This window comes from Kryptolebias marmoratus, linkage group LG14 (genome assembly GCF_001649575.2).
Source record: "Kryptolebias marmoratus isolate JLee-2015 linkage group LG14, ASM164957v2, whole genome shotgun sequence".
Classification (NCBI taxonomy): Eukaryota; Metazoa; Chordata; class Actinopteri; order Cyprinodontiformes; family Rivulidae; genus Kryptolebias; species Kryptolebias marmoratus.
Genome location: NC_051443.1, coordinates 23004899 through 23032054, shown reverse-complemented (window position 1 = coordinate 23032054; position 27156 = coordinate 23004899). Strand labels below are relative to the sequence as shown.

At 37.2% G+C, this 27156-nt stretch overlaps 1 protein-coding gene across 14 annotated transcripts in view; it reads right to left on the bottom strand.

Moving 5' to 3' along the window:
- The window catches only part of vav2 (vav 2 guanine nucleotide exchange factor), a 187840-nt gene that overhangs the window by 39165 nt on the left and 121519 nt on the right, over positions 1–27156 (bottom strand). For all 14 annotated transcript variants that reach the window (XM_017425527.3, XM_017425529.3, XM_017425532.3 and 11 more), the window contains exons 3-4: positions 16522–16580; positions 6211–6279 (exon numbers count right to left, since the gene is read on the bottom strand). In XM_017425527.3, coding sequence (XP_017281016.1) covers positions 6211–6279; positions 16522–16580 — 128 coding nt within the window. The remainder of the gene's footprint in view (positions 1–6210; positions 6280–16521; positions 16581–27156) is intronic.

Genomic DNA, 27156 nt, shown 5'->3' with positions numbered 1-27156 from the left:
GCAAGGTGAAAACTTGACACATGAAAGCTGGAGGGAGGAAGTGCGGAGCAGATTTACCGTATTAACCTGTGAGACCTCAATTAGATGGGGAAACAGATATGGTCAAGCAGAATGCAAACAACTGCGTGATTCACAAAAAAATACAAATATGTGCGCCGTGGAATCTCAGCTCCATGCATTTTGCAAAAAAGCATTTCCAGGTGAGCTCAAGATGATGGCTTCAGGCCTCAATCCACCTCACTTGACATGAGTTCTCCTGACATAAAATTGTAAATATAAATCTTCCAACAACACAAGTGACTTCCACTTAACCTTTTAAAACGATAATCAGTCGAGCAAGACAACATCCTCCACATAGCATTCAAACAAGCCGAATGGAGGAGAGCCACGCAGGGCCTATTATCTACAAAAGATTGGAAAAAAATATCCAACAAGTTAGAAACATCATCAAAATCCTAGTACACCAAAAGTAATTATCTTTGCTGACTTGTTACACAGCAGGAGAAGGTGTTTTAACCACCAAGCCAAATAGAATAATTAAAACAATCAGGAGGGATTTTAAAAAGTTAAAATTTGCAGAGGACACTTACTGGCAGCTCAAATTAACCACATTGTGCAGGCGAACAGGAATGAGTTTGTTTCAATGGAACCAAGCTGCCTAGACATAAAAAAGTGTAATGAAATTTTCTTCTACTAAATATTTAAGTGCTTTTCTGCTTTGGTAGATAAAAGTAAACTTGCATGAAACAATAAAAAATAGGGAAACATAATACTGGCTAATACTAGAAATGGTAAAAGTTTACAAAATCTGGACTATTCCCAGAACTCTATTGTTGTATTTCTATATAAATTCATTCACTTTGCACTCAATAACCATAAATATCAGACTTCCCTTCAGCAGCCCTCTAAGATCCATAGAGCTGCTTTTCAACCTTACTTTTCACAAAACCAAATCACCAAAAGCACCTCTAGTAATGCCACTAAGTCTAGTTTCAGTTACGTGCCAATTAAGTCCTTTAACCTCAGTTTGAGCTCCTCAAACTGGCCTTCTAGTTTAACATGCATGACACGATCTCTGAGCTTATGAGTAGAATATTTTGTAATGCACAGCTATTTACAAAACTAAGATTAATGTGCTTCACCCCAATATTCGTCACAAATAAAGCTAACAACCCAAATTGTTTTAGAAATTCTGACAGAGTAGTTCTATTTCAGTGATGCATACATAATAGCTAGCTTGCTAACTGTCGGATAGATTATGTAGCAAGATGGCATGGTTGGCTAATTTTAGAATGATCCACTCATGTTTTTACAATAGGGTTTTCACAATATTAAAATTTCAATATCAGTACCTAGGAAAATACCATTCTATATTCAGTACTACAGAAAAAAAATGACACAGTATGTCAGGAACAGCTAAAAGCTAAATGTTAATGTCCGTTAAGGGTCATGAGCTCAGATGCTCAGATGTGTTAGTATTGATACAATTTATAACTTCCTGCAGGATTATAATTAAAAACATGATGGTTTTAAATACCAACTTTGCTACATTGTGGAGTTTGGACTTCGGATTTCTGAGCAACATAAAAAATTGTACTCAGACAAAAAATTTAATACGGTTTGTCAGATTAATTCCACAATTATGTTGCAGAAAAGTTATAATTGGTTTTATTCATTAAAGGTACTTCCTTCATCAAGGTCTTAAAAAAAGGGAGGCGTAGTCCTGGAGAGAAAGGTGTCTGGTTAGGGAACCTCAGAGTCTCATCTGTACTTTTTGCAGAAGATGTGATTCTGTTGGAGTTATAAAACCATGGCCTTCAGGTTGCAGAGGAGCAGTTTGCCACTGAGTGTGACGTGGCCAGAATGATAGTTGGCTCCTCTAAAGCTAAAGTGAAAGTTTTCAAACAGTGAAAGGTTGGAATGCTCCCTCCCTGCTTCCTTTGCAACCCAACCTTGAATAGGCAGAAGAAAATGGACTGATGGATGGACAGACTTCGTCTTTAGGCTTCTGAATTTAATGATCCAGTTTCAATAAATTCCTATTGTTCGCTGTAACACAGTTTTATTATTTATGACCAGTACGTGTGGGGACAATTTTGCTGTTTTATTTCCAACGTGTTGTTGTTTTTATGACACTTCATGTCTTGTCTTTTCTTCCTCTGAGAAACAGAATGGTTTTACATCCATACAACAGAACATGACTAATATTACTGTGGAAAGATGAACATCGTCCTCATTTTTATCCTTGTAGTTCAATCATGCACCCATTATAAATCACACATGCATCAATATATCAGACTAATTAATAAACCTTTGAGAGCAGAGTTATTGCTAGCAGGACCTACGTGCTAAGTGTGTCCAACTATATTAAGTGTTGGACCTGCTGATGAATCAATTATGCATGTGTCCACAGCTGAAACAAAATGCTGCTCGTAAAAGGTCAAGAGCAGCCATACGGCAGAATCGCATGATTAATTTAATGGGACCTTGCCCTCTGCACCTACTGTATAGGTTAAACAATGATCTCAGTGCTCTGACATCACTGACCGTTTAAGGAAAATAAATGACCTCAACCTTCTGAGTCAAACTGCTGCCACACTGACAGAGGTCAAGTTTAATCAATGGAGAGAATAGATTTCGGTGTCAAAAAGCAAGCACAATAACCACACTCGGTTATTTCACTGATATCTGTTGTCATGGATACATGCACTTAATGCATCCAATATAACCCTTATTTCTTAGAGTGGATAGTTAAGTACGAAAAATGCATAAAGGAGGTTTGTGCAAGTATAGGTAAGGGAAAAAAAGGAAAAAGGAGTGACACAAAAAGTTGGAGAACTCCAAAAAGTCTGAGCTTTCAGGGGACTTTTGCAAAGTTCTTGGACATTTCGGGCTTTTTAGAGATGTGGGTTGTTCAAAGTTCACAGTAATTTTAATTTCAAAGATTTATGAATTTCTCATAGCTCAAGTCCATAAGTAGCCACAAGATTTTCTAAGCAGCTGTCCGGTACTTAGAATTTTAAAATACCTAACTGCCACAGAGCAAAAAAAAGAAAAAGAAAAGAAAGGCGATACGAGGACAGCAAAGCACTTCTTAATGGCTGCTCCCTCAGTTCATTTCCAAGAAATATTTCCTCACAAAGTTGGCCGCGTTCAACTTTAAGCTATCTTTATCATAATTCCAATTAATTTAAAAATACAACTGGTTGAAATCACGAGTTTCTCTTGTCCAAAAAAAAAAGTCTAACAGAACAATGTAATACAAAGATGGTGCCAGAAATCATAAATGCAAACCTATGGGAATAAAGTGGTCAATACGTCACTAATAATCTGTAAAAAAATAAAACAAATCAAGGTACAGTAGTGTTCTAGAGGGAACCTTGTCTTATGTGAGAGCTGGTAGAATTCACACAAAAGAAAAACAAATATTAGAGCCAGTGTTTTGCAGCACACCTTGCGAAATGCATCGCTCTACTGCACAGCAACACATGCACAAACATGCCGACTGTGGGGGGTTAGAGTAAATCCTTTTCTTGCATCCTCAAGACAAAAGTTTCAAAAAATCTAAAGGAACTTGACAGTTTTTGAAACAACCATTATTAACTGATAAAAAAACAGAAAACAAAAAAAAACTTCAAAATGGGGGTGGAATAATCATGATTTGGGCTTGAGTTGCAGACAGTGGCACAGGAAACATTTCTAATGTAGGGAGGTCAATGTTTTTTAAATAAATAAAAATGAACTATGTCACAATGTACAGACTAAACTAAACGTTCTGCCACAGCTGAAAATAAAAAAGATCAGTGGACAGAATTAAAAAGAGCAGTGTTGGTAGGATAGCCAAAGAATGGCTCAGAACAATTAGCATAAAAAACATCAACTAGTCGTGACTTGGGCCAAATAAAGTTTTACAAAACACCGACCATGCCAAGACAAAAAACACTCCAGCTTCTTCATGTTTTTCCTTGTTTTCAAGCAACTTTCATTTAAAAATCAGCCTCAGCTGATACATCAAAGAGGAAAATCAGGCCACCTTTTACTTAATTAGCTATATAATAGGCATCTTTTTCTTCAGATTTTAAATTACGATCCTTAGTGCATAAATTTACACCCTGCCTTGTGTGCTCAGATTTGATTACTGTTTTGAAAATGAGAATAATATGGGACATATTTTCATACATACAGTATTTTGACTCTAATCCAGTATTAGCCTGCTTGGCTCCAACCCCTCGCGTGCCTCATCCACCACAGAATATCACAATCATGTATTCAGGAGGCATAGATCTATAGCTCGCATGATCTTCTTTCTACCCCACGCTCGTCTCCTTCCTGTCTCTCCATGATGAATGACACCCATCTCAAAGCGGTTAACGAATTATTCTTCATTAATCTGAGTCAAGCAGCTGCTGTCACTGCTGTCACCCCCTTGTGAACTTAGGATTCTCTTTTACACCCAGCGAAAACCCACCTAACATTCACCAAAAACCCAGGCATCCAGCCACAGAGGCGAGCAGAAAAGCAGCCAAGCCTAAATCCAGAGCAGTGCTGGTGTCACCATAGCAACAGGCAGAGTGATAGAAGCCTTGCTGCTTATGTAATTCAGTAATTAGCAGATATAGGAAGAAGTGACAATCATAGCTTACTTCTAAACATCACAAGTTGTGCATACATATGTGCCAAAAAGCTCAGAATTTCAGAAGCTTTACACGTTTTTATCCAGCTCATTTGTCTGTAGTTTGACTAATAAATGTCACAATGAAACAGAAATAGAGCAAGAACAAATATTCAACCAAGACAAGAATGGGATTTTTATAGATGGAGTGTTATATTTATTCTTCTGGATTTTTTACTTTTCTTAAAGGAATAGTTCAGATTTTTTTTAAAGTGGGATTCTATTGAAACGTTACCTGTTGAACAACCTCAGTTTAGAGAGACAGTTTAAATTCTGACCCAGTTGACAGGCTGATGGAGAGTCCAAAAGGGACCAAAGTGGTTCATTTGAGCAATATTTTATAAGCCTTTACTCTTAAAACTTTTAGTTATTTTTTTTTTCTGGCAGAAATTTGATGATATTCCTGCTGAAAGTGCTCCAGGTTGCACAGCTAGCTGCTGCTGCTATTATTTGCAGTTACAAATAAGAACAAATTCTATGTAAAAACAACAAAACTGTGTAAACAGATGACCAGGATGAAGCTCAGAGGAGATTGTTTTTTTTCTGCTGTGGCTCCTAAACTCTGGAACAAGACAAGCATCTTCACTTCCTCTTTTTAAAATCTCTTTTAAAAACGCATCTGTTTTCACCGACTTTTAAGACAGTTTGAATGATGTTTTTATGATACTTTTACTCAATTTGTTTTCCGTTTATGGTTTATATTTCTGTGTTTTAATTTATTTTGTTTTAATCTTGTTCCGTGTTTGACGGTTGGCGTAAATTGTGAAGCACTTTGGTCAACTAATGTTGTTTTAAAATGCACTATATAAATAAATTTGATATTGACATAATCTGTAATTCATGGCAAAGGTTTATATGTAAAAAAAGCATGAATTCATGGCATGAATTGTTATGAAACTTGAAGTTTGGCTGTTTTAGGATGCCACCAGCACACTTTGGTCTTCTCTACACTCAAACTAACCATCAGTTTGTCAATTCAGTAAAAGCTATCTACAGCAGGTAAGACAGTCTTTAGTAATTAGGCTCCTATCTAATGAAATCATCTCCCATTTTGGGTACACACATCTGTTACCCTCCCTGCTTTTCAAACTAATCCTAAAACCAATCTTTTTAATCCATCTTTCATATGATTGTCTTTTTTTGTCTTGTTTTGATTTTTTCTTTTATTGTTTGTAATAATTTTAGCTTCCAATTGTTTTCTCTTTCGTCCACTTTTTATTTTTATGTTTTCATTTCAGTTTTATTTTTTTCCTCTGTAAAGGACAAATAAAACGGATCAATTGATTGCTAATAAATTGTCCTGAACTGCTCCTCAGAAACCCGGTTCAAAAGATCAGAACTTCAGCTTCAAGAAAAAGAAAATATCCGTGCAGTTGCTTCAATGGGAGTAAACAAAGTTAAACTAAGGTTAATTTATTTCCCTTCAGGCTTCAGATGTTTTTGGCAAAAATTTGAAAAATGTTAAGATCAGGGGAAGGCCCCCCCCGGTGATTAAAACCAGCCTGTGTGGGTGTTTTTTTAGTAGGATGCACACTTACTCAGCCAACTCCTCCAGGCTCCGGTACACATCATCTTCATTCAGAGCTGTGTCCTCAGATGGGAAAGGCCTGATACGCAAACAAACACAGACACACAGGACGAGGGAGGGTTACAAAATGTTTCATTGCAACGCACACACAACACTGTCCCAGGTAGAAAAATAGCCAGTCGAAACTGTGTGTTCCATCTGTCAGGCTGTCACTCCCCGCTCCATCACTTCAGCGGCTAAACAGCAGGATCTATTCAACCGAGGGACCCCATCAGTCACAAACAACGTTGTCAAAACACATCAAAACATTGCTGCTGACAGATAAGGAACCTGCTATCCTCCCAGAACCAACTTCACTCGGAGTTCAGGAGGGAAAACAGACTTTTTTTCTCTCTCTTCCAGATTGATAGGCAGCTGTTGTATAAATCCTATCAGGGTTTAAGTCAGCCTTGAACAATCTTCAGGCACAATGTGAGCAAAATAAAATACAGAAAACGACAAAGTTTGGAGCTGTAATTTTTCTAAAGGGTGTGACCTTCACCGCTCGCAGGAAGCAAACAGCATTGGGAAGTGACAAAGTAAAAACAACAAACCCAGAAATAAAATTTCTCATGTTAGTTTATTGAATAGCAGTCAAAAAGATTCATACCAATTCCTCTTTTCAAATGTTTTATTCCAATTCCTCTTTTCAAATGTTTTATTCCAATTCCTCTTTTCAAATGTTTTATTCCTGCCATGCTGCATCAACAAACACACAGCTTTTCAGCTTAAAAATGGTTGACAAATCAATTTGCTTATTTGTTGAGTTAGATTAATTTCTAATATTTTTTAAGGACACATAAATTCACAAAATAGAAGTGCAGGGTTAGGTTTGAAAGCCCAGTTGTGCTAATGATGCCTTTTGTCCTCTTGAGAGCTCACTAATTATTACACAATACGGTCTCAAAAATTACAATCACAGATAAATGAATGGCATTAAAATCAGTGAGGCTGTAAAATCACTGAAATGGACATAAAGTTTATTATCAGAATTAACCACTGTTGCAGTAAAGTGGATCTTAGCTGCAGAAGTATGTGAATCTGGACATATTTGAATAAATAATGTGGGTTTACAAATTGCTTTATTATGTGTTTCACAGTCAGTGCTGCCATTAGACGTAACTTGGAGATTCTATCTTGTATTAAAGAAATGCAAAAACCACTTTGCTTCTAAACTCCTATAAAACAGAGGCTGTGGTTTTTGGAGCTCAGCGTCACAGGAACAAACTTTCATCTGCAGGCTTTCATTTACTCTGGTTGACATTAAGTTGGCCTCCAGTACTACTATAAGAAACATTGGTGTAATTTTTGTTGGGGTTAAGCTTTTTAACTCCTGCATTTAAAATGTTCTCAGGACAGATTTCTTCCACCTGCATAATATCACTGAAATTTGAAACAACTTGTCCCAAAACAATGCAGGAATACCAGTCAATGCATTTATCACTTCTATTGTAATTCTTTATCTGGTCCAAGTCTTCGGTTGATCCAAAACAACGCTGTCTTTACTCTCCACAAAAAAAAAAAAAACATGCTTGTGTTTTTCTTTGTTTTTCTTCCCATGGAAAATTTGCCTGGACTAATCCTTCTGGGTTTGTCCGTGCCTCTTTCCTGTCCTCTCAAACCCCAGCTGGCTGAGGCAGAAGGCCGCCCATCCTGAGCCTGGTTCTGGTTCTGCTGGAGGTTTATTCCTGTTAAAAAGGGAGTTGTTTCTTTCCACTGTCACCAACATGCTGCTCAGGATGGAGGATTGCACCAGAGTGAAGATTCAAGCCAATCTTCTGGCTTCATTAGATACAACTTTTACTAATCAGCATTTCATAGTGTACAGTACATAAATGTATTGATTTATAAATTTCACTTGTTTCTTTCTTTTGTATATTGCCCTGAGTACCTTTTATTGTGAGCTGGTTCTGCATAAACAAAATGAACACCATGTTTGAGCATTTTTATTGTTGGAAATTCAGATTTTATTTGTTTTATCTTGCAGGAAAATGGAATCGCAAAACAAAAAAACATTCAAAACAAATCCATACTTTTGAAAACTGCCAGCAAAGAGAAACAACATTTGTAGGTGTGACACAGAAGTGAGCTTGAAGCCAACGGGGATTGCTTTAGACCAGGGGTGGGCAATCCTGGTCCTCAAGGGCCACCGTCCTGCATGTTTTCCTTGTTTCTCTGCTCCAACACACCTGATTCAGTGGTTAAATCACCTCTTCATGTTCTGCAGAAGCCTGTTAATCACCCATTGATTCAAATCAGGTGTGTTGGAGCAGAGAAACATCTAAAACCTGCAGGATGGTGGCCCTCCAGGACCAGGATTGGACACCCCTGCTTTAGACGCACAGAGAATTTATTTAATCCCAATATATGTCAAAATGACTAAGACACTTTCCTGTGCTTTGCATTTTTATAAAGAAGCATTTAAAGTGACCCGTTAGTCTTTTAAAGGCCAAAAATTGCACATTATGTGAAAGAGTCAAAGCATAAGACTACATCACTTACACTGCAATTACACGCTTTTTTAATCATTCAGCTGTACGTTTCTGTCTGTGTAAAGCTGTGTATGCATGACATGAGTAATCAGCCCCTGGTTAATTAAAGCAACAGCCACACTGAAAGTTGTTGAGCTAATGAATGCTTAACTAGATAGTCAAAGGTCAGCTGGCAGGAACAAACACAAACAGGCAAAGCTTTGTAAAATACAAACAAACAACACAAAAAAAACAGGTTTTGTTTTCTGTGGTACATTTTTTCTAGTTTCTCAGCTGTAACTTTATTGAATCATGAATTAAAGTAAGTATCACCTGCACAAAAATCTGCCTCATCTGATTTATCTCAACTTCTCCCTCCCAGTTATGAAGAGCAGAAGGTGCCTTCTCCTGAGTGCAATAACACACCCACATTTGATGGCCCCCTCCAATGAAATGTGCATTATATTTTAAGTTATTAATGGAGTCCCACAAGGCAAAATCTAATTACATAGTAGTTTGCAGAGCGATGTGCTCGCATCTATCATCCCTGTGCTGTTTTGTGGAGACAGGAGTGTCCAGTGCTGCAGTTTTAATTTCCTCTCAACAGTGCAACTAGGTGTAATTGAACTATGTTCATAATTTCATCAGTGCACCTCTGATGAGCCAACACTTGGCAATTCATTGTTGCTTTATAGTCTTTCACACGTGTGTGTTGTTGATTACTCCCAAAGACTCAGATGCAGTGCGTCCTGATTGGTGCTAGCATCAACTGAATACAACTGACTTGTGGAAGATAAACCAAGACCGTTTTGCTCTCCGCAAATGTACCTTTTCCAGGTTTCTAAGCAAAAGTCAGAATTTTTAACGTTATAGCAAACTGTCCAAAACTTTACCATCTTACACCACCTTCTCTTGTTTATGCTCTTGAAGGATGGAGTTTTGTTAATTACGGTAAACTCTAGCTTATTCTTCTAACTTACCCTAAAATGATTGCATTAAAGAAAGCTCCAGTCAAAAATGGCTGAAGTTCAGTTCTGAGGATAGCTCATTTTTTGAAGAATTTTAGTTTGTATTAGGGCTGGATAATATCAGGAAGTTATTATGCCACATACACTTGTTTTAGCATTTTGGCGACCACCATCCTAAAGTGTGGACATCTCCAGCAGTGAGGGCCACTGATTGGCCAAATAATTATCGTCAGGAAAAATATAAATGGATGGCCCTAAGAGAATACCATCTATAGTTATAAGTTGCATTCAAACAGTCTTTTGCATTATTGACATTACACACATTGTTATCATGATAACAATAAATAATTTATATATTGTGCACACCTATAAACTCCAATTCTGAAAAAGTAAAATGAAAATAAAACAAAATGCAGTGATTTTATGGCAGCAACACATCTTAAAACAGTTGGAATAGGGTAATGTATTTGATTGTGAAAAATTTCTTCTTTTAACAACAATCTGTAAATGTTTAGGAACTGAGGAAACCAGCTGCTGCGAGTTTTAGAGGAGAGTGTTGTCCTATTCTTGTGTGATGTAGGATTTACCATATTCTTTTTCCAAAGTAACAGTACAATTACTTAATTTAACCATTTGATATGTTTACAAAGTTCCATTGTAAATAAAATGTAGGTTTATGAGATTTGCAAATCATTGCATTCAGTTTTTAATTACACTTTACACAACATCCCTACTTTTTCAAAAATGGGTTTGTAGCTTTTTACATTTCTTGTTTTTCCATCTTATTAATACTACAAGCACAGTAAAAGTTTGAAATTGTGAATATCCTTGGAGATGCAGCAAACCTCCTTCTATTAATGGCTATCCACATTTAAATTTGTATTGTGAACAACAATAAATAGAAGATTAAAGCAAACTGCAGCCTTGTGTAAGAGTGGATTTAATGTTAGAGTCGCCCATCCTGGAGCTCATGGTTTTAAGGTCTAATTGTGACAGGATCAATTAGAACAGAGTGATCCGCTTCTCACTGGTTTAGCTTAGAATCAGCTGATTGATTAGTTTCGCTTTACTGCTTCCTGTTTTGGAAACACCTCCAAATTATTTCTAATGGACATTTCCTAAAGAGAGACTAATTATATGAGAGTAAGCGTATTTTGTCATGGTTCGTCACGTGGTGAGGACATACTTTCTGCATTTCTTTTTAAAACCTTTGGATGTGTGATCATGTCTACACTATGTGCTGGTGCTCCTGTGTGCTGTACAAAGCTGCAGCAAGCTTGGTCTCATTGATTATCTATTGTCAAACAGCAGAACAACAGTGTGGCCCATGCGTGTAAAAGCGGCTCAAACAGTCGGCGGTGGAAGCTGGTTCATGTGCCGGGACTCTGCTTGGTTTCTGCAGGGGTCGATAAATCAGTGCGGCTCCAGAAAGTGAGTGCACTTCACCTCTTATTGCACCAGGCCAGACTATAAAGTCCCTCTCTCTGGGCTGGGTGAGTACAGGGAGGTAATATACAAGTGTTGGGCCTTGTTGTTCCTGCAGGTTTGAATTACTTTACAAATGGTTATGTGTTGAATTAACACGTGGAGCACAATCAGCAGGCAAAAAAATAAAAAAAGACTAAATGTGCAATTCAGTATCTGCATACTAAGGTGTCTGATGTTGAACAAGGCAAAGGGACAGGGCTGCATCTGCCTAATGAGGAAATGTGTGTGTGTGTAGGTGGGTGGTGGGGAGAGAGATTCTTAAAACATTTGCTGCTTGTACAAAATGTCCTGTTCAATACAATTTCTTCAAACTTAAGTAAATAAATCATTCCTTTTTGTTGTTAATCATCAGATTTAGATTTTCTATTTATAAAAAAAAGCCTTGCAATGTTTATTAATATGTAGATTAATAAACTACTTTTGATTTAACTTCATCAGCTGAACTCTTTATTTGTATCCATGAAATCTATAAGATTTGATTTTTATTGTTGTTTTCTATTTAGTTTTATGAACAATAAAATACCGACTGTTCTAAATTTAAGATTTTTCCACTGTCAGATAATATTTGCAAATCCTAATTATTCTTTAACACCAAAAAGTAAAGTCTTAGTACTGCATTATTTACATTGAAAAATTGTCATTAAACATGAACTGTTGTTTTTTTGAAAAACCTTTGTTGTACATGAAAGTTTAATTTGATGATTTATGAATTATTAAACACTACATTTATTTAAAATCATAAAAGGGGTTTTCTCTGCATTGCATCACATTTTACCAATATAATACATGTATCACTACACCCCTAGTTGTTCCATTTTTCATCATGTTGTTTGATCAATTCCTGCGATGGCAGTGCTTTCAGATACGGCAGACTCAAAGGAAGAACAGAATGAAGCTACTTTAAAAGAATAATACTGTATTTATCAGAAACAATGATGAGACTGTAACTTTATCTTTCAGAGCCTAAAATAGTTAACTGATTAGATAGATGTTACTTTAAAATTTTTTTTAAAAAGTATAACTTCAGAAAAAACAGCAAAGTTAAAATCATGTACTGATCTCCATCCGACCCAAGCCTAAATCACCAAATCATACGTAATCACAGTTTTTTTTAAATTTTTCTTTTACTAAAATCTAGTGGATTACAATTATATGAATGATAAACAAACAATTTATGAACCAAAAACTAACAAAACGTCTTTGTTAATCAGCCATCAGCTGACCTGTCTTCTAAAAATTTTAAATGTTAATCGATCCACCTCCAGTTCTAACTGATGGCTGGACTGCGGCTTATGATCATTTTTATTGTTGATTATTAATCCCCAAAACACCAGACATAATAATCACTAGCTTGATATATTTACAAGAAAAAATAAAAATAATGTCAACAATTATCTAACAGAGTTTCTAATCAAATCAAACATTTCTGCTCTACTTTTACATAAAATATCATCTTTAACAAAGTATTGTCCAACAGATCATGAGCTCCATGTATTTAATATGTCAAAATAATATTTTAAAAAATAAAAGTTTTCAGATAAATTAATTAAGGTATAGTATTTTCAGAATTAATAGATTAAAATAATTTGTAGTAAAATGAAGGTACTTCAGCAGTTTTAGATTTGAGTTGTACAGTATTGAAAGTAAAAAGCTACATCCTATAAATAAAGTTTTCTCATTTGTTTCCTAATAATTCAACTGAAATGACATTTACAGGGTTTGAATGTGAGTATTTTCTTTGGTTGTGCGTGACCTGAGACCAGCCAAGTTTTTGCAGGTTCAGTGTTATACCTATTAAAAACAAACAAACATGTATAACATGTTGGCTGGTGAACTATGAGGTGGAAACCTAAGAAGTCCCCTACGTTCATGCTGAGCTGAAGTCGGAGCCTTTGACACACACTGAAACAGCACAGATCAGCCAACAGACACGACATACGGCAGAGAGAGGTAAAGGTTTGCTGAGGATGGCAAAAATAATCACAAGGAAAGAGGAGTGGGTCAAAATAACAGGATGAAGAGCAGAATGACATGCAAATACAGCAGGTGAGCTGGAAGGTCAACACACACGGAGATGGGAACTTTAAAAGGCAAATTAAGGTCTGACCAAGTTACATAAATGAAATATTTAAATAAGGACAATTACAGTAAATGTTCTGGTTGCATCATTCAGTAAAATCTGTTCATTTTTTAGGCTGAAGGTTTCATGTCTACATATTTTTGAGTGCACCAAGAGAAGGATTGCATGACTTTAACCCCCCTCACTTAATATGATTCAGTTTTGTTGTTTTTTTTTCCCCCTCAAATGATGCAAAGCTTTCTGTCAGTTGCCCTGAGAGAAGAAAATTTGGGCAAAAATAAAATCCACTATTCAAAACACTCCTACGTGACTTTTTGCACCTCAGAGTCATCTGTATAAAATCAGTGGGACAGTTTTAGGACATTATATTTGGTGACTCATTCAAAATTTAACATAATTGTAGAACAAGGCAACAGAAATCTTGTTTTTATGTAAAAGAAGCCACAGAACAAGTGTGTGTGTGTGGTCGCACCAGAACCAATATTTCAGATTTTAACCTCCACAGATGTTGCTTTAAGTGATGTCGTGTTTAAAGCTTCAAGCTCATGGAGGGGTCAGTGTTTGACCTGCACCTTTGGGAGCTTGAAAAAGATGTGTTTTTAATTACTTTGTGAAAACAAATCAGACATCTAATCTGTAAAGTTTCAAAAAGGAATTCAGCTTTGGAGGAGCTCACGTGTTTGCTTTAACTTTCAAACCGTCTCTTTAATTATAGCCTGAGAGGATCTTAGGGAAAGACATTGATAACTTGATGCTTCATAATTACCTCCATGACTCACAGGATTACCAGCAATCCTATGTTCAATATTTTTTTAAACAAGTCTGAAAGTTTGAAGGGGGGAAAAAAATAAGGGAAGGAGCTCATTTCTTTGTTTTCAACTCTGCTCATGGTAACCCAGTGGGAACTATTGTAGAATCTGCATCTAACACCAGACAAGACAAAATGCATCTTTGTTTTTTTTTCCTTAAAGTTCATGATTCATGCCTTAAATGCAAATCCAAAAATAGTAACATTTAAACACATATCACAACTAAAGCTTCACAACAAATAAGGAGAAATGGTTTCTTGTTTGTTTTGTTTGGTTAGTTTGTTGAGCATATCTTATGCTATTTTACATTTTGATGCTATTATGGGGTGTAAGGCAGCCTTAAATGATGTTATTAGCCTTAAATGAGACAAAACGCTTTTTTACCCCCCATAAGGTTGTCATGGTTACTGACGGTCTTAATGTCTGCATTTTTTGATTCAAACAATCAAATTTCAGCACGAAGGCCATTCAGTTTTGCATTTCTTTAGGGTCATTTTCTTTTAGAAGTCATAGTGAGACATTTTGCAAAAAAAATTAATTCCTGTATTTAGTTAGGAACTGAGAAACCTGCAGCTAATTTTGTCCTGACACTTATTAGTCAGTTAGTGAACATTTAAGTTGTGTAATTAGACCGCTGAGCAGCATCCTTCTGGGCCTACATCATGCTGTTTTTGGTCTTTTGGCTTCATATTTATTATTTGCTTCCCTGCATACTTTCAAAGCCTCTAGTGGGAGCTGTAGGAGATGAGAAATAACAAAACTTCAGCCCTTTTTTTTTTAAATTACTGGAACTTAGAAAACCAGGAACTTGTTGGAACGATTGGTAGAACTTTAGAATATAAAGCACTATATTTCCTCAACATATCCTGTGAATATTGGAGCTGTCACGGTCTGCATTTTTGCAAAGTCTACAGTTTTGCAAAGGTATACGCACGATGATTGAAAATTACTCTGCACTGATGCAGAAAGAGTAAACCGTTTGTTGCTTTTGTTCCTCCTTTTCAATGTCTTATTTGCTGCTTTTATTAATATTTTTGATGACTATTTGCAACAGTTTCCCATTCATCTATCAGATTTCTTTACTTGTTTCTGTTTAGGGTTGTGGGAAGCTGGTGCCTTTATCCAGCAGTGGCCTACTTGGCCTGTGGAAGAGAACCAGAGCGTCCAGTGTTTCCCAATAACTGTTTATATGTTGGCCTGTTGCACAGCAATAACTACCAACCTATTCATTTATTTATGTTGTAACAGTAACTTCTTTAAACAATATATTATTATCATCTCATTACCTAAAAACCCACAACTTATCAACCAGTGATCAAGTTTGGGGAAGAAAGTGCTATGTTTAGCAACTTTTGAAATACTTTTAGCCACATTTTTCTAGAAAAAGAACCTAGTGAAAACAGAAAAAAACCTTTCTTTCTTTCATACATAGACAAGAAAGGCTTCGTACTGATGCATCATTGTATCAGTAGGTTAATAAATTTGAACAAAGGTAAATTTTGCAGCAGAGCTCACCGGTCTGCCCAGTAGGTGGCAGAACAAACAAGGAAGGACATGATAACGGAGAAGGATGTGGGTGTGAGAGGAAACATAAAGACAAACGTACAATCAGCAGTGTTTTTATTATTATAATGACGACAACTGAAAATAAAAAACATTCATTCATAGATTATAAAGTGATTTCTTCTTCAGAAGTCAGAAAGCTAACATTGTTGTACAAGTGCCAGTTAACTAAAACTAAAATATTAAGAAGCTTGCACAAAATTGTATACAATCAAATATTTTGACCAAAGTCCGGAGTGTTCTGAAATACGAATATTGATTCTGACGCCTCCCAGGAAAACAGTCGGCATAAACAGGCAGTGATACAGCACCAGTTAGCATGCTGTGTTGTCCTTATTAATGCCAAGAGACCCGCTAGTTGCCTGTCTTCTTCTTCTCTTTTTTTTTTCTTTTTCATTTCCTGGCACGGCTTCCTAATGGGCGTGCACCATCAACTTATTACTCAGGCAGATAAAATAGCTTTATACGTGGCGCCTGTGCGCCACCAAGCAAATTGAGCAAATGAAGAGAGATCACAAGGCCATTCAAGCCCCAGTAACAAAAAACATACAAAATCAGGTGACAGATTTTCTCAGGCTGACTATTATTAGTGACAAATGACTACCCATACGAGCAACAAAGCAGCAGACTCAATACGATGCAGTACTGATTGAGTGACAGATGGAAATGAGTTGTGGATTAGTTTGCCCCTGCAAGATAATGTTGGATAAAAGCTGCAGCTAATTACCTAAAATGTAAATTGACTTTTAAATGAGCAGCAGATGTTAATAGCATCATCCGTATTATTATAGGCCTATGAAGAAAATTGGAATATTTTCATCTGAAAGGTTTTTTCCCCTCCTGACACTGATATTTTGAAATGCCTGAGCAGCTAAAATGATAAATGAATGTGTTATGCATTACCTGATGCCTTTGATTTGTGCAATGCTGTGGTGGGAGATCCTCGACAGAGCAGAGATTACCTGAAATACACACAAAAAAAGCAAACGATCAACAAATATCAACTTCAAGTTTAAAAACTTGTATTTTTTACATGAATTACACTACAGGGAAAAAGTGAATAGAATCAAAATTAGGAAATTAGAGCTGCTCAAGTCACAAACTTTCAAAAATGTTAATAAAAAAGAAAAGTAGTTCAAGTAACTAAAATAATGTAGCCACAACTATTAGGTACAAACTCTAGAACTCAAGCACTGAGACAAAAAAAAAAAAAACTGATTGTTGACAATTTAATCTAATTACTGTGACAAAAAACAAGTCATTATATACAAAATGAAACAACAAAGTTAAAAGCTAAGACACTGATTGCAGCTCTAAGGGTGAACATTACTTGTGTGTTTCTTAGCAACCCCTCTTGAGCAAAAACATGCTTCAGAAAGGACTTTGTGCACACAGAACGCAGATCGGACTGATAATGGTCCAAAAGTGTGCAATCACGAATCAGTGGGAGCCACTTTAGTTACGGCCTGCTGCCATAACAAGTGAGCAGTCGTGTAAATGCCTGTGTGTGAATGTATGTTTGTTAGTCTGTCTGTCTGTTAGCAAAATATCTCAAATTACTTGACACTTTTTATAAAACAATTAGAAAGTAATCCTTAGATGTACATCTAAAACTCATTGGAATCAATGCAATCTAAGATGGCTGCCGCGGCTAACTTAGGAAAGACATAAATTGTTATAACTTAGTTAATTTGACAGAAATGCATCTAACATTTGGTCATATCATAGCTTAGAGTCATCCCTAATATACTCTGAGCTCTAACAGATCAACACGGTCTAATTTTAAAAGTTTGGCTTACAAGATGGTGGGAGATATTAATTTATTTTAAGAAGGCTACTTTTATTTTGTTTGAACATGGTTTGACCGTCCCTAATTTTAACTTATGTAAAATTATCCTAATTGGTTTGATTGCTAAAATGAAGTTATGTCTTCTGCAACTCTTGCAATAAGATAAATCCGAACAGGACTGAATTTGAAAAATAAATGGAGAAGTTGAGAATCAGACATTGATAGATCTAAAATCGCAATAAGTGAGGAGCCACAGTATAAATGGCCTTTCAGACCGTCACACTATTTTTACTACAAAAAGGTTGAATGTGTTTCTCCTTAGTTTTAACTCTTCTTACGAGACACACAAAACGGCCTTAATGGTAGAGTACTACAGATGGTGCACTCGCAGGCTAATTCGGGGAATCACCTACCCCAAAACACCCAAACACATTTGACAACACACAACATAAACCCCGTCTCTTATGCCTCATTACCCACTCGTTGGTGGATTTTGGGTTACAACACCGTGACAATGCCAGATGCCTCCTCAAGAGGGAGGAGAAAATTGTTATCTCAACCTGTTTTCGAGGCAGGTGTGTCATCCACAACCTCTCATTAAAGACCCTCTTCTCTAAACACACAATACAAGAGCCGTGCACTGGTGGTATTCATCTTTGAAGTTGAGCCTGTGCTAATGGCTTTCATGAATAGAGGCCCGGCACTTTAGGACAGTGAAGCACTTCTATAGAAGTGTTGTTGACCAAAGCCTTTAACTCTCTCTATTCAAGGTCTTCTCATGTTTAATGTAATCAGTCACAGGAAGAGAAGGGATTAGATCGAGCATCGTTATGGAGTGCTTATACATCACCATCATTTACATCTAAACACTCTATTGGAGGGAAACGTCGGCGGGACTTCTGTTCAACAGTGATGAGTGGATTGTATAATACAGAGTCCTAGAATAATAGGTCCATTATGGGGCCATTCTACCATTACACGTCTCTTTAACAAAATTTCTAATTGCACTGCAGATAAGAACTAAAATGAAAAACCAAGGGTAGATTCCATTTCACCCCTTGTCCCTAACCCTATTTTCTGTATGTTTGTGCCAGGGTTGAGACATATCCAAATTCTTTTTGTCATGTGAAAGTGAAGTAGCAGAGCTAAGAGATTTTTTAAAATAAAAAGGCAATTTGGCTTTTGTTCTTGTGAAACTTCTGAGAATCTACAACCAAAAAGAAGTATTTAGCCCATACAAACAAAGATTCTTCAATGTCACACTTCTAATAAAGTGTTGCACAAAACTACTTATAAATGTAAGCATTGTTTCTATAAAAAAATAAAGAAATACAACAATATTTTATGCCTGTTTAAGAAAACTGACAATGATGTGAACCACTGTAATATATCAAGCTAAACATTACAATGATTTTTGTGCCAGTAAAACATTTTAATGGAGAAGATATGTACATTTGTGAGTTCTCTGTTTTGAACCCCGTCATCAAAAATAAATAAATCAATCCAAGTTTTTGAGGGATAAAAGAGCCAGGCCTCTTCATTTTTGATCCACAAAATGAACTGGATCGCCCTAACCCTAACATGAACAGTCAAAATGGGACAGAGCTAAAAGTAGGGGAAAGGGACAAAATTAGGATTAGGTGTTTGAATCAAGGGCAACACTAAGGTTTGAGGGTCATCCAAAGATGGACAGAGAGTAAAAAAAAAAAGGAAAGAGTGGTAGATTACAAGTGAAGCTCTTCTGTTTAGCTCCAGTGGTCAGGGTGTTAAAGAAATCAATGTGGATAAACCCATTGTGCTGGCTGGTGGCACTCTGCCCACTTGGTCATGCTGCAGGCAGGGATCACATATGGCACACTGCCCTATTGCCTTTATTAACTCAGAAATGGTCCTCCTTATTTGGCCTCAGCAGCTTATATTATTTTCTAAGAAGGAAGAACAGTCTATTACAGTGACTATTATAAATCTCAATGGTGAGAATACCAAATATAAATTAAGCTGCTGCATTGCTAAATTTGTTATTTAAGTGAAATTCATTATTAATGCAGCCTGATGTGATCAGCTGCGGTCAAACACAGCTGCTTTTAGCCCAGGATGATCTCAGTTCAAAAGGATAGCAGAGCTGTTGGCTTCAAGCCAGATAGGTCACAGAAGGACCGACGCGTGCCAAGAGAAGACATTATTGTGTCGGCGTTGCACAAGTTAGCGTGACTTTCACACATTACAGAGTAAAGTCTGATAATCCTAAACCTCAAGTTTCCTCAACATTCAAAGTTTGTTAATGTTAAGTTTAAAGTGTCATAATGAGAAGAACATGTCTTGGGAGTGCTGGGATCAGAAAGATCTGGGGATGTTTGCTCAGATTGTTGTCCCCATAATAACTCAGATCCAGATAAGTGACAGAAAATGGGTGGATAGATGAATGGACCAGGAAGTACTGGGAGTGCAGTTAATTTATAATCTGCTTTCAGAGCTGATGAAGAAACAAAAAAAATGCAAGGTTATAGTCCACTGTTTCATGGTTAATTGCAAACATATGATGGTATTTAATTTAATAAATCCTCCCTAGTGAATTGGTTAAAAACTTTTTTTGATTACTATTATTTAAAAGAGAGAATATAAGGCATACTCACAAGAAACTACTTTAGGGAACCATCTTTTCATGAGCTCAGCTTTATAAACATTGTTTTTATGAGACATTCTTCAAGTGTTTTATAATGTCTCTCCTCTTACCTTCAAATCTTTTCTCAAAAGGTGGCCTGTTTGTCAAATTGTTCTTTGTGATTCTGCCTCCCACCCAGTCCCCTCACCCTCTTCTGATCCTTTGATGCAGTCAGAGCTCTTAGATCTCTACACGTTATTAGTTTCCTTCTCATCTTGCCCTCCCCTGGGAGTCTTAACTCAGGGCTACCCAGAGAATAAAGCATCTCTAAGCCCATTAGTAATATGGAAAAGACGAGTCACACAATAGGGTGATAACTTAGTTTCTCTGGCCCCAAACCATTATCTTAACTTAATCACCACTCCAAATCGCTGACAGAAGCCTTACCCGAACTATAGCTTTATGCAGGACAGTGGGACACATCTTAAGTCAAATTTCAATTTCTCCATGACACTCTTATGCAATATTTGCAATCTTCTTGCTACAGAAAGGGCAATGCCTGGTAAGCGACTGAAAGACAAAACCAAAAAAAAAAAAAAAAAAAGCATGCCAACCTTATGTGTCTAATGTCACCTGGTCCCTATCCCAGCTGGGCACCAAGCCCACACCACATGTGGCCATAAAAAAAGACCTAGAGAACCTGGTTCCCCTTGGCAACCATGGCTCGACTGATTATGCATAGTCATAAATTACCTCACAGATCACATCAGAACTGCAGCCATATGCTATCACCAGTAGGATGGTGTGGCTGTGATCAGTTTACAACATGAAAAAAAACCACAAAAAAATTTGATCCAAGAAACCCCACTGCCAATTCTGCTTAAATCCAACGTAGTCATGACATGATTATATCTCCCACCACAAATCAACGCATGTCTTGGATGTCATCTAACAAAGAGGGAAAACTAACGAAAAATTAATCCTATTAATCTTTAACATTTCCCATTTCACTTTAATCCCTAAAACAGCGATATGTTTATGAAATATCCACATGTTGATAAGGCATCATTGCTTTGAGTATGCCAGCCTGTAAAATCGCTCAGAATTATGAAGCAATAAGGCACTGAGTGGGAGAACTGGGAGCAGATGGCAGAGAAGGAACCCTCAGTGTCCATTAATAATAGACAGGCACAGGAAGGACAGCTGAATCTGTGGGGTCCCACTGTCCCTGGGATTTTCTGCCTTTTATGAACCTTCTTCAGTTCAAAACACTTTCACCACAGAGTCTGCAGGATAAAGAACCCAGCTTTATACAGTGTGACAACACTATCCCTTTAGATTGAGTCTTAATTGTTACAGCGTGGTCCAAGAAATTCTTGCAAACATAAGTCATTAAAACAGACTTTAAGAAAAACCAATGATCCTTTGAAATATCAAAAACGTGCTCAAAAACTAGAAATAAATCTGAATACACAAGATCTGGTAACACTCAACATACTTGGACTAAAACCCAATAAATATTTACAGATCATCAGTCACAGAAAAACACCAATGAACACAAACAGCTAAAACTCATGCTCCCAAACCCCAAAAAAGCAATAAAATAAAAATCCCCAAACATTCTGATTTAATAAAAGCCAAGGAAAATGGCCAACAAAATAGAAGAGATCAAAATGAAGAACAAACACTTTATTGGATAAAACAAACATTGGCTCGAGAGCAGGCCTTTCAGATAAGAAAATTCACACAATGTGTAGCTCAGGAGTTTCTGCTGATTCTCTGATCAAATATCAGAGTGCAAACAAAGGGCCATCTCAGCGACTTTGCTGATATCCCGGGATTTTCAGGCACAACAGTTTCAAGTGGAAGTCGGAATGGTGTGAAAAAGCAAAACAAAACCCACCAGTGAGCTGCAGAAATGTATGACTCATGACTGAGGTCAGAGAAGAATGTCCCGCAGGCTACAGTAAATCTCTCTGCCAGTCTTTACAGCTGTAGTGTTTTTTCAAATCATCTTAATAAAACCACGGTGAGCGTGTCCAATTTTTTGTTGTTTATTTCCAAAGATCTGAGTCTTGTGTTAGTTGTTTTAGAGCTGTTCGCTTCCTTAAAGACTTGATTATGCAAATTAACCATTGGATATAAGTCTTTTGGGGAAAACAGAAGTCACATTGTGTGCTATTTACTGTCCCAATCTTGGCAGTCTTTGCTCCTTTACAACAATCCTGCTTTAAGTGTTGCTGGTTGAGATTTATCTCCCAGTGGACAACTTTCAGTGTTTTGTTTCAGTCTATTAATTTACATGTTAGAAAGCAAAAGTTGGAACACCAAAGAGAAGAAGAGAAGAGAATTTCCCTACTATTTTAGTGTGCAAAGACTGCTTAGCCAAATGTTCACTCTCATCATCCTAGATAAAAATGAAGATAAAGAACAAAATACAAGCCTAAATCTCACATTTTGTGTTTGACTGCACACACAGCAGTGCATCTTTGAACAATGAGCACATCGCATGACTGGGTTCAGTCTTCCAGCAAATTGGTAAAGGCTATTAGGAACCGGGCCTTCATAAATCCTGACTGAAGTCAGATTGGCACCTGCCACATCGCACTAAATCTCTTTAAAGCAGACCTTCCAGCTGCTTGATTACAGGGGATTTCACTGCATTTGTGTGGGCAAGAAAAGCCTGCGGGTTGGCCTGAGGAGCTGAAAGAGTGCTGCCTCTGACTCAAAGACCCATACTGAACTATCAGAACCAAACTAAAGAGCTGAAAGCTTACATTTACCCCCCCCACACACACACACACACACACACACAAAATATTCATAAGTCAAGCTTACCTCAGTGAATATATGTTAGCCAAACATAATGCAGGTGAAGCTAAGGGTTTAAAGTTGGTCAGTCATGCATTTCCTACAGCCATCAATGTATTATTGATGTGAATATATACCAACAGATCAATTTTAGAGCTTATGTAGCTTTAGGACCTTCAGCATTGATTTGATCTAAACCTGTGCTGCTTGAAGAAAAAAGGGCAACAGTGGTCAACATGTGCAAATTGCCCTCCATAGATCGCTTCAGCCTCATCAACACCTGCCGATGTGCTGCAGCCAGGTCTATGACCTGTCCCATTTCATGCTGAATCACCAAACATGGGTTTGCTCACTTAGGCATGACGACGTCTGCACGTCAGGGGATGTGGGTCTGTGTGTATATTACCACACAAATACCCAAGGAATTAAGACATTAATGAGAACATATGAACCACTGTGTAGCAGCACATAATGAACAATGCTGCCTCAGTCTTTGAAGCATGCACAAGGTGAGGCGTAGGCAAAGGTTACAGAACTGACCATTGTATAAGGTAATGACACCAACGTTTGAACAATGCAGCTGAATATCTAATAAAAGCAGAACTACAGGACTTCAAGACATAAAAAGTCAGAGCAGAAACTAAACATCAACAGGGCTGTCACATGACCAGCAGTCACAATGTGAATCTGCTGAATGTGATGGACAGAAATACCACACATGTAATAACTGTAAAAAAAAAACAAACCAAAACAAATAACAACAACAATAAGAACAACAAAACACATGTTCCAAATCTTGATCAGACTAAACAGCTTAAAATGCATCTGACTGATGTGAACATGTGGAAATCATATTTGCATCCAAGATTTTTAACAGATTTTTAATATGCTTTGTGATCCAAGCAGCATCACTAATGATCCTAGTTTAGAGAAAAGCTGATCACCTACAATTGCCATTTTTTCCAACTTATTTATTGAAAAGCCAGAATATTTATAATTAATGGGAAAATGTAGTGTTCCTGTAACAGTATCTTAGTGTATAAAATGGGAAGTTTTAGGAATGAGTGGGAGGTTTCAGGCTCCTGCAGGTACTTAGTGATTTAGAAGTGGGAGTCAAAGGTCCCTCCACTGAGCAAACAACAAGATTCTTGCAATAACAAATGATGAAAGCTTAGAGTCAATGTTTGGAAATTTGAAGTGAGCTTGGAATAAGTGATTAAGGTGCATTTTGTTGTCTTCGCTTCACGCTCCAAATTTCAATCAAACAACAGCAGAGTTTGGCAGTGAAACTTTCTGTGGGTTTGTTTACCTCACACTTCATGATCAAAACTTTGGATTCAAATGGTAGATTATGCCTGCATTCTACCAAAACAACTGTTCAGGGACATGGTGACAGCTGACAATGGTGCAGATTAACCTTTCACCTGCTGATAAACTGAGTCTGCTGAGAATCTGCTGATAAACTGAGTGCGTACAATTATCTCACACTGAGCCTGTATGCAACTGTGGCTGAGAGAAAGACAAACATCAAAACCTCAATATGACTAAATATTAAATCTTTAGAGCACATTTTCACTACAAAACAACTACAGTTATATATCAGTGATGGGGACTAACATTCCCCAGTGTTAACACGTTTCGAACACTATCAGCTGTTTTAGGCTATGAAATGTTCAACTAACTGGGACCGAACATGGCTCTCCGTGACAGAAACGTGTCCTCATGACAAAATTGAGCCTCGCAATATCAACTGCAGCGAGAAAAATGCTAAGAGGCAATTTTGTGCAGTGAGGCAAATTGTGTCAATTAGGTCTGAGTCACAGAATCCCAAAAAAATGTTCATGATGTGGTTTTAGTGCCCTGATGCTCAGAGAGAAAACCAGGATCTGTGGATTAGAGACCAACCACTGGTGAGCTGAATCTAGGTAAGTAGTTGATATGGAGGCAAAATTAACAGCTGATGCAAACATAAACATCCTAAAACATCTGATTTTTTATTTACAAAATACACCATATTTTTATAGATGAAATGATCTAAGAGAAAACTGAGAAGGCTTGTATCTTTCAAGGTAGGCAGTGTTTTTTTAAAACAATGCACAGCATCTCAGAGGACAGTATGTCTCAAAAGCAACAGTGCCGAGTTTATCTGTCGTCTGTGTACATCAGAGATGATCCGTGACACCGAGCTGCCGAGGGCATGTGGTGACACAAGGGTTTAGGGCTTTTGGGCAAGTTGTGATGATAAGAGCAATGTGAGGATCATGGGAGGAAGCGGGATTTCCCAATGTTCTGGTGGAGGCTAATACTTCCACACGGTCTTATCACAAACAGCCTGTATGTATGTGTGCACGCTTGTGTGTACAGGACAGACCGGTGCATGTTAGTTTGACACAGACTGCAGAGAGAGTGAAAGGGATTAGACCAACATGGATAATCCAGCTGGCCTTTGGGAGGAGGGGTCTGCCCACACCCCTCTGCTGGAGGAGATAAGAACAAATAAGGGGGATGGGAGTGTCCTCAGTTCAGACTGTGAACAGAGTAAGGGACAGTAAATCAGGATTTCTTGTTCTCTGAATTCGTAAATTTTGATCTTGCAAGCATTTCAATCCTAAAGAACTCCAGTTCTTAATGAACAAAGCCTTTAAGATCTGACATTTGACCATTTGAGAACCACGTCATCTAAAGCCTACTGAATCAGTTATACCAGACTTACTGATATGAGGTAGCTGTGGTCTTTTTCAGAATAAACAAAAAACTATGATGCATGTCTAACAGCTTGACTTTTGTGGTAAGCCCTTTATGTAAACCAGTCACTAGTTTTTCTGGATGCCATAGTAAAAAGTTTAATAATATTGTTTTAAAATTAAACTGCCAACTGCCAATAAAAATCTGATTACCGCACCATTAAAACCCCCTGCTAAATTTTTTGATTGTCTAGTGAACGCAGCAACCCAGTTGTTAGCAGATGTCAGTAAATGATCACAAAGGATTTTTCAGCCTCTGAAGAGCACAGAGTCTGAGGTTTAGTTGGATCTTATTAAACTGAACTGCTGACCGAAGACTTTTAAAGATGGTTTTTTTTCCTGTTTGCACAACATGAAAAAAGAAAGTCTGTGTAAAATATAATGAGACTGTCAGCAGCTTGCGATATAACAGCTAACGCTAAATAAGTACATTTTTATCCTGATGTGGTCTGCTGGAGTGAATGAGTAAAGTACCACTACTTCTCTTACTACAATTAATAATACCAATAATTAACTCAGTAATAATTCATAGCAATAAAAATACATTTATACAGCAAGGCAACCTTGTAGTGTAGGTCCACTGTAAATTTTTTCTAATACATTTTTTTAAAATACCACATTACTGACAACTGTGATACGAAAAGATAACACATTTCATCCCAAAATGCATGCATATTTAAATGCATCCTCACAGCAAAACAAGTAAAAACCTTAAATGCTTAAAAAAAAAGCTCTTTGGTGCATGCATTTACGTATCACGCTAATGATTAGGTATACTTTTGGCTCTGGATTTGTTTCTTCATGTGTTCTTGGACAACCTGTATTTGCAAAAACATAAATCTACTGGTGTTTCAGATTCAAACTAGTCAGTAAACTATCCCCTTGTCACCCTTTCCTTCAACTCTGCCAGTATTCCTTTCTGTGTAAACCCTTATCAAACAGCACAGTGTTTACTCAGTGGGAGAGAGGCACATAGCCGGAGCCAACACATATCCAAACTAATAGAAAGTCAAGTGGGAGGCATTCATAAACACTCAAGGGAGGGGATAAACTGTGAACTCTGGCTTCCAAACAATGAAGGAATAAAGCTTTACTTTTTTTTTTTAACCAACGGATATCTTTACATGACAATAATAGCATTCTGCTTTAGGTTTTATATAAGAATACAAGGAAAATAAATGTTTTCTTTGATCGATTGAAAAATAAAAACACTAAACTTTCCTCGTAATCTTTTATTCTCTTAAAGATATGTCATAATGAGCAAAACTGAGAAAACAAAAACACAAAAACAAAACCCTGAAGATGGATTGGTTTGATAGATACCTTTAGTCAAACAGTGACAGAGGAGCAGCCGCCGCTACCTAGAGGGCTTGTCTGATTGGCCAGCAGGGTGTTTCCATGGGAGCAGTGAAAGTGACAACTGAACAAAGAGCTTCCATTAGAGGTCTTGTCCTCTTCGCTCTGCCACTATTAAGACCCTGTCTGTGCGACACCTAATGCTTCTGACAGATGAAGAGGAGCACAAGGCAACAGGGAGCACTTTCAACTATCGGAGCTGATTCAATTCACTGCTGCAAGTCAGTGTCAAAATA